This window comes from Propithecus coquereli, unplaced genomic scaffold, assembly GCF_000956105.1.
Source record: "Propithecus coquereli isolate 6110/MARCELLA unplaced genomic scaffold, Pcoq_1.0 Scaffold179, whole genome shotgun sequence".
Classification (NCBI taxonomy): Eukaryota; Metazoa; Chordata; class Mammalia; order Primates; family Indriidae; genus Propithecus; species Propithecus coquereli.
Genome location: NW_012142634.1, coordinates 230,828 through 244,573, shown reverse-complemented (window position 1 = coordinate 244,573; position 13,746 = coordinate 230,828). Strand labels below are relative to the sequence as shown.

The 13,746-nt window shown below is 48.1% G+C and overlaps 1 protein-coding gene across 1 annotated transcript in view; it reads right to left on the bottom strand.

Annotated features, from left to right (window-relative positions):
• FAM53B (family with sequence similarity 53, member B) overlaps positions 1-13,746 on the bottom strand; it is a 122,547-nt gene that overhangs the window by 54,772 nt on the left and 54,029 nt on the right. Inside the window, exon 4 of the mRNA XM_012642454.1 lies at positions 3,728-4,506. Within this exon, the coding sequence (XP_012497908.1) occupies positions 3,728-4,506 (779 nt within the window). The remainder of the gene's footprint in view (positions 1-3,727; positions 4,507-13,746) is intronic.

Here is a 13,746-nt window from a genome sequence, read left to right as displayed (position 1 = left end):
CAATTTTGTCACCATTTCATAACCCTCGCCTCAGAACACAGAGTTCCCTGCAGGCTGAGCAGGGCAGGCCTCCTTCCCATTTATAAAAGAAAAACAATGGGGCAAGAAGATGAACAAGCAAGAAGTAAATGGCAAGGACAGAAAAGGGAGCATAGAAACAAATGGGGGAAGGCGGGCAAATAAAGAAAAAGGGGAGTTCTCATAGAGGACTGAGCGTGCCTCCCAGGAACATCCACCCTCCGAAGTCACCCAGAACAAGCCCACACCTTCCCTCCAAGCCCTGCAATTGTGATGGTGATAAGGAGCATTTGTCAGCACTCACCGTGCCAGCCAGTGCGCTGGGTGGTGTGTGCATGTATTCACATATTAACAGATAGACACAGAGACACACATATGTATACTGATAGACAGATACATGATAATACATATATAGATACACACCCTTATAGATAGATACACACATGCATACACGCACACACAAACACATTATACATATGTTATTTCCCTTATTCTTCCCATAGTCCTACAGTGGTGGTTATGGCAGTATTTGCTGCACAGAGATGTTAAGCAATTTGCCCAGGACCATCAGCCCCTCCTCCGGAGGCCTTCTGGTTTGTCAACATCCCCTCCTAAATGTGGATCCAAAACTAAACACCATGTCCAGAAGAGCCCTGGTGCCCAGAGGCTAGCAGGGCCTCAGTTTCCTTAGGACAGGCTGGAACGGACAAGCCCTAAGGTAACATGTCCTTCTGACATCCTCTGCTTCTAGCAGAGTCTACACCTGCGGGCACTTGCTCCTGCTGAACCCAACTGCAGACAAAGGCAGGGCCTTAGACCTCAGAGCCTCCTGCCCGACCCCCATGTTGGTCTGACTCTTGGGTTCTCTCCCTGGTCCTGTTTCTGCTGGCAGGTTGGAGGGGCTGTCTACCATAGTCCATCTGGTCACCCCGACTGATGGCCAGAGGGAAGCCCCTGTGTGCTTACACACACCCTCAAGATATGCTCTGGGCCCTGAAGGTCCCAGCCCCAGGCAGCACCTCCAGGGGAGCCAAGGTTTTTCGGCCCACCTGCTCCAAAGGTCTAACCGAAAAGGCACTTTGCGCTTTGAATCTTTAATCCAAGGTTCTCATGCACCTGGTCCCAGAACCCATGCACAAAGAGACTCCTTTACTTGGGCATAAAGAATGCTCAAGTAGAGCTCCCTCCCCCAAAAGCAAATGTATAAACCAAGATCAAAAGACCCATGAAAGAGAGTCCAGAAGCCAGCTTAAGGAAGCATGGGCCAATCCTTAGAACAAGCCTACCCTTCCAGGGATATGGAAAGCCCAACTATAAGCCTTTCTTCCATGGGCATGCAGAGCAGACCCTGCCCACTTCCTGGGAGTCACAGATGTTGAGTGAAGCCACAGTGCACAGAGACCATGGGCAGTTGGTCCCACATCAGTCACCATCTGGCAACGTGCAGGTCCCTATACACCAGTGACATGCCCAGCTTACTGGGTACCCAGGCACAGGGCCCTGCATTGTCCAGGCTGAGCTTGGGACTCTTAACAACTGTACAGAGACTCCCTCAGGCCTAGTTTTCACTGCCCGTAGAAGAGCAAGGCCCATCTCCTGAGGCCATAAGTCATCCAGTAGGGGAGCCAAGCAGGCACAACTACAGAACCCCATGGGAGAGGCTGGCGGGGGTGGCTCAGGGTCTGTAGGCACATCCCCAGAGCTCTGGCTGCAGGACTTTGGGCACACACACTTCCCAGGGGCCCCTCTCTACTCTCCTGTGCTCTGTCCAACCCAGGACTTGCTGCTGAGCAGGCGGCCAAGGACAGACAGGCTGAACCAGGGCAGCCTCCTCAGGCTCCAGTGCACATTCCCAGATCTTGGAGGCCTGCCTGGAGCCAATGAAACAATCCATACATCTGGGCACAGCCCCACTGAACAATATATTTTTAAATAGTTTCCACCCAAGTGAGGCCAGGAAATGTTTCCAGTGATAGCAGTGGTGTTATTCCAACTGTGGCTAGTAAAATATAATAACATGGGTAAGTTGTTTTTTTATTACCTATCTAGCTTATTAGCTAATAAAATAAGCTCAGCATTAAAAATTTAACTGAAGCCATTATTGCACCCAGAACTCAGGGCTCTGGGTTGCCTTCAAAAGTCACCCAAATCTGTCACCTTTCCAGCCTTTTTACTTATTTAAATTTCTCTGGAGAAGGAAAACTTCTCCTGGAGCCCAGTGACTGTGTGCAATTATTGTCCAGCCAGGAAGGTCAAAACTGTCTACTATGCAGGAAGGGACACACCGGGAGCCACGATGGAAGACACGGAAACTGGACCAGGACGAGCAGGAGCTCTCCCCACGCTCCTTCAGGCTCCCTTCAAGTGGACCCACTGGCACAGGGAGGTGTGAGCACACCATCGTACCGCCCTAGCCAGGGCCAGGGCTCTGGAACAAAGGTGGCCAGAAAGTCTGGACTCTGGGGCCAGGTGTGCTCTAGACTTGAGAGACCTGCACCTCTTCTTCTGTTGGGGGCCTCTAGGCTGGAAGCGGGAACTGAAGTGGAGAGAAGAAAAACTCCATAAATAGAAATTGCATTTTTTTTTCTAAAATGAAAGGCAGCCCAACTGAGAAAACATCAGGCATTAAAGGAAGACAGCTATGCCTGCTCAAAATGGAGTGGACACGAGCAGCCTGCCCACCCTGGATCTAGCCATGGTGCTGCAAGAGCAAGACCAGCCCCTCTGAGACTGTCCTCACCAACAAACAGATCTTCATCCTCTCAAACCCAGCAAGGATCAACGGTTATACACACAAGACCAGGAAAGATGATTGTCCACACCATGGCAGTAAGCAACTGAAGCCTCCTGGGATGGACACAGAACCAACAGTGCTGCATCCTGTCACAACCACCTGGCCCTAGTCAAAGGTCACAAGGGCTAACCCTACTCTCTGGGCCTATCACGTTCTTATCTCCAGTAAGAACAAAATGCAGCCAACCCTCCGGCTCAGAGATTGTGCTGACGACAATATATCAACTCTAAGTTCATCTCATTCAAATCAGTACCCAAGATCACTGTTGGCATAAGGCAGGGCTCTAAGACAAAGAGAATAAAGTCCAAGTGACAGGCGGTGTGTGGCCAGAGGCTTCTCCTACAGCGAAAAGCCAGGATGATTACAAAGGAGGCACAGAGGATACTGATCGCTATTTCTTCGTGGTCTAACATTTCAACAGTTTAATCAAAACAAGGAGCACCATCTCTTGCTCTCTAAAACCATTACCCACAGCCCTGATCTCAGGATCAGCATTATCCAAGGGACACTGAATCCCAGCGTGTGCGAGTGTTTCTCACAGTGGCTGCAAGGAGGGCTTCCTGTGAGAAGGCTCTAGCAAAGGCCAGAGGCGACGACCAGTGCTGGGCCCCGCTGGTCTGCCCACCAGCGCCCTGCCTCTCACCATCCTGCTGCTCTTTTTACCACTAGCATTGCACATCACAGGGAAAGAGCAGGTCTGATTTTAAATGGAGAGAAATAGATACTTTTTTTAAAAAAATCAACTTGAAATAATCTTTCTTTGAATAGGATTTTTAAAAAACAAGGAAATTAACCCACTCCTGGGCATTCTGAAACTAGCATTATGTTCTCGGGCAGGATGGGCCAGGACCAGCAGAGGCTCCAAGGAGCACCAAAAGGATTCTGCAGCACCCTGCAGGCTGCTGGGGCTCTTACCTGTGCCATCTTGGCAAGGTCTAGGGAAGGCCTCTGCTCCTGTACTTCTTCAGGGCGCCGCCGTTTAACGCCAACCTTCTTGTCGTTAAGGACACATGGCTGGGAGCGGCTTCGGGCAAGCCCGCTGGAGCGTCTCGCCAGCTCTGGCGTTGAGGCAGGTGTGCTGTTGGCTGAGGGTGGGCAGTACTCTGCAAAGGAAAACTGGTCGTGCGAGCAGGAAAGGGACCGCTGCAGGTCCAGCCGGCCCCCTCCCACAGGGTGTGGGTCGGGGCTCCAAGTGTCGCCCACCTGCCCACAGGGGGCTGAGCCTGGCACCCCTTGGCAGAGCTGCCCTCCAAATCGGTGGTGGAATGCTGCCTGGTCACAGGGCGAGGAGAGCACGCTGGCCCGGGAGGGGAGGCTGAAGCTGGAGCTCCTCTGCATGGTGCCGACGCCGTTGGAGTAGCGCTGGACACTGCCCCCGCTGTAGCAGCGTCTCTTCTCCACAGGAGTCCAGACTTTGGAGCCCAAGGGCCTCCATGATGTCCGGCAGCTGGACATCTCATCAGAGAAGGACAGTGAGCGGCACTGGCGCTTGCTGGGGGGTGCTGAGGGGTTCCCGTTGTGGTCACTGATGCTGAGGTCTTTGATCAGGCTAGTCACGGCGCAGGCAGTCACCGCATCCCGGTGCCACAGTGAGCCATCCTGACACTTTTCAGGCAGGCATTCCCAGATGCTGGCGCTAGGTTGGTCAATCTGAAGAGGGCACTTCCTGTCCAGGTCTCGCCATCTGTCATTTTCTGGTTCATAAATAACACAGAGAGAAAACAGGATTTGAGAAGCCTTCACTCCAGCCCTTTATCGCCACATCAACAGCCCGTTTCAAACAGAGGATGTTAAAGCCAGAAGGCCCTTCAAAACTATCCAGTGCAATCTCATTTTACAGATGAGACACTGAGGCCGAGAGAGGGGAAGTGATTCCCAAAGCTTTGAGCTAGAAGCAGAGCAAGGCCTAGAATCCAGATACGCCCCTGGGACTCCTGATACAGTTTTCTTTCCATCATACCGTACCGTCTTCCAGGAAAAATTCAAAGCAGTATTTTTTACCCCGAATGCTTTCTCAACTTATGGATGGAAAACCAACTTGCCCTGCACCTGTGCTGGCCGGTAGCAGAGTCAGGGCAACGTATCTGTTAAGTCTCTACTCAGTTCTCTGCTGCTTTTAGGACTTGGGCTCAATACACAACCAAAGATGACACTTTCAGTACTTCAGGTGATCATGGCCCAAAAGGGGCTGAGGTGCTTCCAGGGTAGTTCATCTGAATTCCATCTTTGAAACACTTACTGATGATAGAAACTGGATCTTTCATTTTCTTGTGTCCCCTCCACCAAGATACTCAATAATATCAGTATCAACAACATGTACATCACCAACAGCTACCGACCACAGCACTTCCTCTGTGTTCACTTGATTTCTCACTGAGGACACTTCAAGCAATTAAAATCTGTAAGAGCAAGTCTAGGGCTCCACAGACTTAAGGGTATAATTTAAACTTACATAGTTAGGTCTCTACTTGAACATATGAATAAATAAGCTAACCCTTCTATGAAATGCTGAATTTGCACTTGAACCTTTATTTTAGTGAAATTTTCAAGAACTATTTGTTGTTTCCTACCATGGAATCAGGCATTATGCTCAGAATTTTAGGAGATGCAAAGATAAATTTGACATAGTCCTTGTATTCAAGTTTATAATACAAAGGCAAAGTTACAAAATATGGTATGTTGTCAGGGATCAAAAAATTAGCACTTTCTATTTTTTCTAACTGATACGTATTTATAAATCATGCAAATGTGAATGGCTTGAGTCAGTCAGCAGAAGGATAGAAGTGAAACCTGAAATAATGTTCAGTAGGTATTTAAACACACATCAATTCTCACAGCAATTTGGATCATTTACTGAGCATTCACCCCGGGCAGTGTAATGCACACAGCACCCTACATGCAGGTACCAGCATGGCCCCGATGGGGAGAACAAGGCGTAGGAGAGGCTGAGCGACTAGCCCAGGGCCACACAGCTGACACATGACAGGCTGCAAACCCAAGCTGGTCTGACCTGAAAGCCCATATTCTTGTCACTACACTACAGTGCCGAGGGGAACCACAGGTGGACCTGATACTGGCCCTGCCCTCAAGGAGTTTATAGGCCAGGCAAGATGGGCTATAGGTTCCGAGAATTGTGATTCAACCCACAGGAGTGCTGCAGGAAGCAAGGACTACAAACCCATCTCTTCTACCAGTAGCCACTTCTGAAAGGGCACTGAGAGACAAACTGGACTAGTTCGAGGTGGGTGACCAATGCAGCCCAAAGGAGGTCCCTGAGCCAGAGGAAAAGTCGAACCCGCTAAATGTGATGCTTCTTCCTCTAGGGCAGCCTGCGAGGGCATGAGACACAGAGTCTGAGGGGCTGGGACCCTGGTAAGGGACATGGGGAGAAACGGCCCAGCGACTGTATTCACGGAGGGCCTAAGAAATGGGAGACAGGGAGAGAGGTAGGCCACATGGAACAAAGCAGGGCTGCTGGCAACATCCAGTTCGCCTCATCCCTCAATCTCCCCAGGCCCTGACCAAGGAAAGTCTCCATACCTGTTCCTTCAAATGGACTGCATCAAGTATTTCCCCAAATCACCCAAAAGTTATCTTTTTGCACACTATATTTATGTTGTTCAAATGTCTTCACTACCCATAGAAATCATTCTCTTTGAGTATTCATCACCATTCTTTTAAAACAGTTTAAATTTGACATTAGTCAGCAGTTGAAAGTTCAGTGAACTAAAATAATAAAGTAAAATTAAAAGAAATATAAACTAACATTGACTGAGTCATGACCATCTGATTTAGAAAAAGAGGGAAAGTTATCCTAAAAAAAAAAAAAGTGGAGATTTATGTATGATGATGTTCATCAAAATGATACGAGTAACAACAAAATGGTAAACATAATTAAAATGTCTTACAGTTGGAGGCTGGTTAAATAAATTATCAATGAATAACACGGAGCACGAAAAACCAGAGTTTCGAAGGATATTTAATGATGTGGGGAAATGCTAATAATGTAATGCTAAGCACAAAGAAACAGGATATAAAACTGTATAGACAGTATGATTCCTATTTAGTAAAACATGTATGTTGCATATGAAAATGTAAAGGGAATAAAACCAAAATGTTTAGTTGATTGGCAGACAGCTGGTTTATTTATATTTTCTCTTTTGTTTTTCTACAGTTTCCAAATTTTCTATGAGAAAAACATATTACCAAATATGTAGGGGATGAGACCACCAAGCCCACCAGTGCCGTCGTGCTCTTGCTTAACTCAGGATGTGAGCCAGGGTCAGGGTGAGCGCCTACAGCCCCGTCCTCCTCTAGGTTGGCTCCTTTGGGTTTTCAGGAAGTTGTGTAGAGTAACACCGGCCACCAATTCCCTTTTGGGACAAGGCACTGAGGCACCAGATGGGCCAGGAATATGACAGACTGAGGAAGGACCCAGCGGGCCCAGCCACAGAGCAGCGAGAGCCCCAAGATGGCACCACAACGGCTGGTGCTGAAGGAGCCTGAAGCATTTGCAGAGTGTGCCTCAGCCAGGCCTCAGGAAACCCGGAATATTAAAAGGAGTTGATCCCATCCTCAGAGGACACCGCTTTCTGTTACATTTTTGTTCCAGTGGCCTGGAATTTTCCCCATCCCTAGGGGAAAAGACTGGGGCACTGACAGCAAGTTAAACATGAATGTGCCGTGTCTCTCATGTGGCAGTGCCCTTCCCTTCCTGCAGCCATCCATGATCTTGCTGCTTCTTGACTGGACCCCTCAGGGCCTCCCTACTCCACCTTCTCACTGCCTCTAGAGAACTTTCTGAAGCCCCCGCCTATCGTGGCCAGACGCCTTCAGTTGCTGCCCACTGCCTCCTGGAAAGCACAGAGTTTCAGCCTGGCACCTGGGCCCCTGCCTACTCCTTGTGTCCCCAGCAGACCCTACACTCCAGGTACCAAACTTCCTATGACATTGGCAGCCAGAGAGGAATCAGGTAGAGTCAAAATCATCCATGAAAATCCCCGAAACTGCCCATAAAGTACGCCCCTCCTGGTTTGTGTAGATAACCCTAAAGAGTCATTCTTATTAGTCTTTTCTAAAGATTAATAAGGAGGCTGCAGGAATAAGCACAGGTAAAATCCACATGCAGAGGGGTGGGAGTCCAATTTGCTTGGCCTTGAGCTTAACTATCATATCCCCAGTGGGACCAGGTTGGATGGTCAACTTTAATACGTCCTGGCTCGCCTTTAGGACCTGCTCCACTGTGTTGAATAAGCCTCTGTGACCTTAATATACAAGATTTCTTTGCTGCAGGGAGGATTCAAAGAATCGGTTCTCAACTGTGAAGAGAAGTCATAGCTTTCCCCCAAACGTTAGCTCTTTCACACCTTCACACCTTTGCAAAGGCCTATAATGTTCTCTTCCTGCCTTTATCTTCTGTTCACCAAGAGAGTTTCCTCATTTAAGAGACAACTCAAACCTCCCTGGAGGATACATTTTCTCTGTATGGCCCCTTGGCACCTACAGCTCTTTGCCTAGATTTCCCATCGTATGGCACATATGTTACCTGAACCTGAATTATCTGCTACATGTCTACTTCTATGGGGCCGCAAACTCAAGCACAGCCCCGCCCAGTTTGAGTCTCCAGTGCCTAGCACGGAGCGTGGCACATGGCAGACCTCAGTTGGCGGTGGGTGGAGGAAGGAGTGGATTGCAAAAATGCATGTAAAAGCTGCAGAGGAGGTTGTGGGTGTTCACTTAGTCTTGCCTGGCCTCTGTCCTTGGCAAAGGTAAGCCTTCCTTGGCCAGGCAGGTCCAACCTGGTCTGTGCCTAGAACTCTCTGCCCCACCTGGGATGTGTGGCCACGTGTGAAGCAGCCAGGAGACTGGTTGGTGGGGTAACATCTGAAATACTCTGAAAATGCAAAGCACTGCTATTGTGTATCAATGACAGCCAGGTGGCCACTTGTTCTGTCGGCAGGCAGATAGTATTTTAATTGTTTCTATCTTTATCGCTTTGAGAAGTATAATGTAAGAAAAGTAAAAACAATCGAAGCTATGTTTAGCCCTGTGTTTTCCCCCTTCGTTCAGGGAACAGAAAGCAATTTGTTGGGTCAGGTCACCAGACAAAAAAAACAAGAATAGAAGCTAATTTTTAATGGCAAACTGCCCCAAGCGCTAGGCCCCAATATCATACTGTGCAAAGGGCGTCGGTAGTGCTCTGAGAAGAGGGTACTCCCACCCTTCCATTCAATATCACTTCTACACAAACAGCCATATCCTTCAAAAGTCACAATGGCCAAGGATGTGGGGAGTCCACTGAGCAATGTTCACTTGGTGTGGTGGAAAGGGCATGGACCTGAGTTCCAACCTCAGCCCTGTAAGATACAGAATGTCTCAGAGCTGTTATGAGCATTAAACAGGTGTCTAGCACAGCGCCTAGAGCAGGCTCTCAAAACTGGCAGCCATTACTGGGATGATGAACAGTTTTGCAAAATGCTCTTCTAGTTGAGGCTCAGCTTTTCTTCAACTGGGCACCACTCTCTGCGGAATCAGCTAGAATGGGAGCCTGTATTCCCTGCACTAGGATTTCTCAAAGTGTGGAATCTGGACCACCTGCAGGAGCATCCTTTGGGAGGTAGCAGGGATGGGGGATGGGAGTGGGAGTTGCTAAAATGCAGATTTCGGGGCCTCATTCCTGACTTGGTAAATCGGAATCTCTCAGGGTAGGCACCTACATTTCAGTCAGCTCCCCAAGCTATTTTCATACAAAAATGTTGAGAGCCACTGCTCTGGACTCCAGGCTACGCAAGGGCCTGAGTTTGCAAACAACTGTCAGAATGGCAGCCCCGTGAGACCATCCAGCCATACCCAGGAAGCTTCTGGAGGTTGACAATTCTGGTCACTACAAATCTGGATTCATAACATCATTGAAAGTTGGTGTTTATGTTTTGGTTTGTGCCAATTATAGGAAGTAGAACTATGGAGAAGGATCATTTCCATGTTCAAGTACTTCAAGGCCCAAGTTTCATAAGACAGGGTGGGGATCCCTCAGGGCTTCCTTCTCAAGTTGCACAACATGCTCTGGATGGAAAGCCACTGGCAAAGGCCTGAGAAGCTAACTACTCCAAGGAACAGAGTTTGAAGCCTCCCACCTTCTCCCTGAGAACATACTCTCTGTGGCCCATCAGCTGTGTCCTGCTATGCAGAGGGGCTGTCCCCAACCCAGAGCCCAACACCAAGACTCTGGCAGACCTGAACACAGCATGATGGCACACAGCCCGAGGGCAAAGTCACCAGCCAATCAAGTTCTCTGCCGTGCCTGTTACATTAACCTTTAGGAACACCTAAAGTTTCTCCACATCCCCACTGAGCCTATCTTCACAAGTCTAAAACTACACATGGACCACTGTGCACGTGTGCACAGCACACACACACACGCTGAGCTTGCCTGCAGATGGAAGGGTGAACACACAAACGCCCTTGGACTCAGTTCTCCCACAATCTTGGACAGACCAGGTGACCAAGGTCTTTTCCAAAGCTGAGGCTCAATGACTGAGCTTGAAGTTTCTGACTTTTATCCACCCTGCAAGACACAGGAGAATCAGATGCCCACGCACGTAGAGACAAGGACCAAAATCCCCAAATTCACACTCACAAGACTCTGGTCCTGCCACTCCTTGACTAAGGAGGCAGAAGGCTGCTGGGTGCACAGACCCTAGAGCTCGAAGAAAGAAAAACACGCAGGAAGACATGAATGGTGTTTGACCTCAAATGTTTTATTTCCATTTTTGCCCTTAAACTTGAAGGGAAATTCCCAGGGCCCCAAATTCTTGGAGACTAAAAGCCTTCTTATGTTCAAAAGACAGAGGAGTTTTATACCCCTGGAGATCTCTGTGCTATGTATTAGATGCTGCCTTGCAGTGACATAAGCACAGCAGGCAGAATGTGGTTTCTAGAAAAGGTTAAAGCACCTTAAGTAGAGACCCAAGATACAAGATTCTTGCAGCCTCCCAGACCAAGTAGCAAGTCTGCTGCCAGACCATGACTGGCTGACTCATTCTGGATTTCACACTTATCTACTTGTGCTGACCCTAGGTATCTCTCCCTTGCCCTGGGGGTTGAATTGTGCTAATTTGTCCTCAGGGCTACAAGGACTTGATTTGGGGGAAAGCTCGCCAACTCTTTCAGTGGGGAACTCTAGAGAATTAAGGTCTTTCTGAAGTCAGCTTTGTTAAACTGATCTTATAAAAAGAACATAGTGGGGGAGGGAACAAACAGGGCAATGAATGGTCTGAGCTCTCCCTCAATGGTGTCATCTATTTTTAAATGGACTTTAGAGACCTTGGCCCCCTAGAGTGCCTCTTTGCCTGTGTTGCCAGCATGGAGACTCAGTTCAGAGCTATGTCAGGAAGAAAAGCTCTCAGGCTTTGCCGGCCCTAGCCTCAGCCTCAGCCGCTGGCCCTGCCCTCTCACCTGGAATGGATTGTAAGATGGCAGTTGTGCTTTGGGTTCAGAAACAGTGACACAGGACACCAATCTCCTCACACAAAACACAAGGGAAAGGGATTTGGATGGCTGGAGATAACACTCCACCAGGTTCCATGTAAGGAAGCAAGAAGGCTGGCCTGCGGGGCTCTGGGAGAAGACAGAGAGGCTGCTGAGGACAAAGATCAGGGTTCAGAGCAGTAGCCAGGGCCCTGCCCTCACCAGCAGGGTGGGAATGACCCATGGCAGCTGCCACTGCTTCTGGGAAGTCTTTGCTCTTTGAAAAAAGAGGCCCAGTGGGATCTACCAGGTATAAAAACCACACAAGACTAGGCATCTGTGCCAGGCAGGGTGGACTGGGGCCCTGCAACAGCTCTTTCAGCCCAGACTGGGACCTCCTCCTCCACCTGTCAGGCCCCAGGGGCATTCACAAATGTGCAGGGAAAAGCTAGTATTTGCAATGGCAACAAGAACTCTGAAGGGGCAGCAATGTCAGTTTGTTTGATTTTTCATCCTGTTTGTGCTGCACACGGTGCATGTGAAACGGGCAGCTGCTTGTGATGCATCTCTCAACTGACACGCACGGCAAAGCTGGGTGCCATCATACAGACGGCGGAACTGGCAGTTGGTAGAACTCTTCAGGAAACAGTCAATAAATGCGTATTTACTGTTAATTAGCTAACACCCCAATGGGATCCTGGCTAAAGCGGGGAAAGAGCATGAGTGTGCTGGGGAAACCAAGCTTCAGAACGACGTTGCATCTCCCTATGGACACACAGCTGGCGAACGGCAAAGCCTAGACTTAAACCTAGTCTGCAATCCCAAGGCCATGCTCTTGCAGTTGGGCCAGGCTGCCTCCTAACTTGACTGTCTTTCCGTGTGGAAAACATGGCCCCTAAAGATAGTCTGGCAGTGGCCATTCCCTGTCCTCTGGCACTACCATGGCTCCCCTCCCCACCCCAAGCTGGTCCACCTGGGAGGCTGCGTTGTCACTTGCCACTGTGAACAGCTATCATGTGCCAACTACATTTACATCTACTTCCATTCTGTACTTTATTCCAGAAATACTGTCTGAAACCAATAAATGGTATAAGAAAGAATTTAAAGCATCCTGTATGGACAAGTCTTACACTATTTTAGAGATTTACATAAAATTAGAAAAAGAGAAAGACAAATTAAAATAAAAAATCACGTATGAGACAATAAATTAAAAATAAGAAAGTAGATCTCTGCAAATCATACATATGCATACTTGTATGGAGATATAATTTTTTTAACGAAAAGAAATCTCATTCTAGACTACATTGGTTAATTTTCTTTTCTTTTTTTTCTTTTTTCGAGACAGAGTCTCACTCTGTTGCCTGGGCTAGAGTGCCATGGCGTCAGCCTAGCTCACAGCAACCTCAAACTCCTGGGCTCAAGCGATCCTCCTGCCTCAGCCTCCCACATAACTGGGACTACAGGCGTGCACCACCACGCCCGACTAATTTTTTTCTATTTTTAGCTGTCCGGCTAATTTCTTTCTATTGTTAGTAGAGACAGGGTCTCACTCTTGCTCAGGCTGGTCTCGAACTCCTGAGCTCAAGCAATCCTCCCACCTTGTCCTCCCAGAGTGCTACGATTATAGGCATGAGCCACTGCATCCGGCCTAGACTACATTGGTTAATAAGCAGTCTCTTACAGGAGGCCCTGGCCCAACCATCATATTCAAAATGGTATCCCTGAAAGATAGAAAAAGTGATAGAGACCAAAAATTGGGCCTGAATAGCTCTGATTTTGTTATTGCTGTTCTTCACTTTGTTCCATTTGTTCTAAGAAATCAAAAACACTCAACTTCTGAATGCCAGCCTTTTCCTACAGGTGTAATCACTTTCAACAAGAAACCGTGGCTGAGTTAAAAGACCAAAATCTACCAAATCTCAAAGTCAGATCTCTTAGCCCTACCCAGCTCAACACAGCCAACTGGTTTACCCTGTAGAAATTAATACAGAGAGTGCCCCCAGGAACAACCCTTTTATGTACAGAGTAGACTTTAACAGCCAAGTAATTAAACATGGAAAGTCAGGGCCTGTAATTAAAACGCTGACAAACCTGGACTGCAGCAGAACAAGCGGGGCTGCTGTAATATTTTTACAATTCCTTTCTATACATAATGTATGATCCTTCTGCTCAAGTTTCCTCTATGTTCTTTGCCTGTGAAATAATTTACATTAATAAATAATTTATTACCATAACTCCTAAAGTAATTATGGGTTTCCATCCCAGTTTTTTTTAGCATATGAATTGTTTGGTTCTCTGTCCACTGACTTGTATTTACAAGACTTTTCCTAGTGGCCTTTTTGAAATAATTGGTATTGCCTTCGCTTTCTCACATATTATGCGATTTTCAGGTCTTCTCCTCGCCTGAGTGGTGAGGAAAATGGCATGTGTGGTGTCCATTGTCCCTGCAGTAGACAGCACTGAATGGC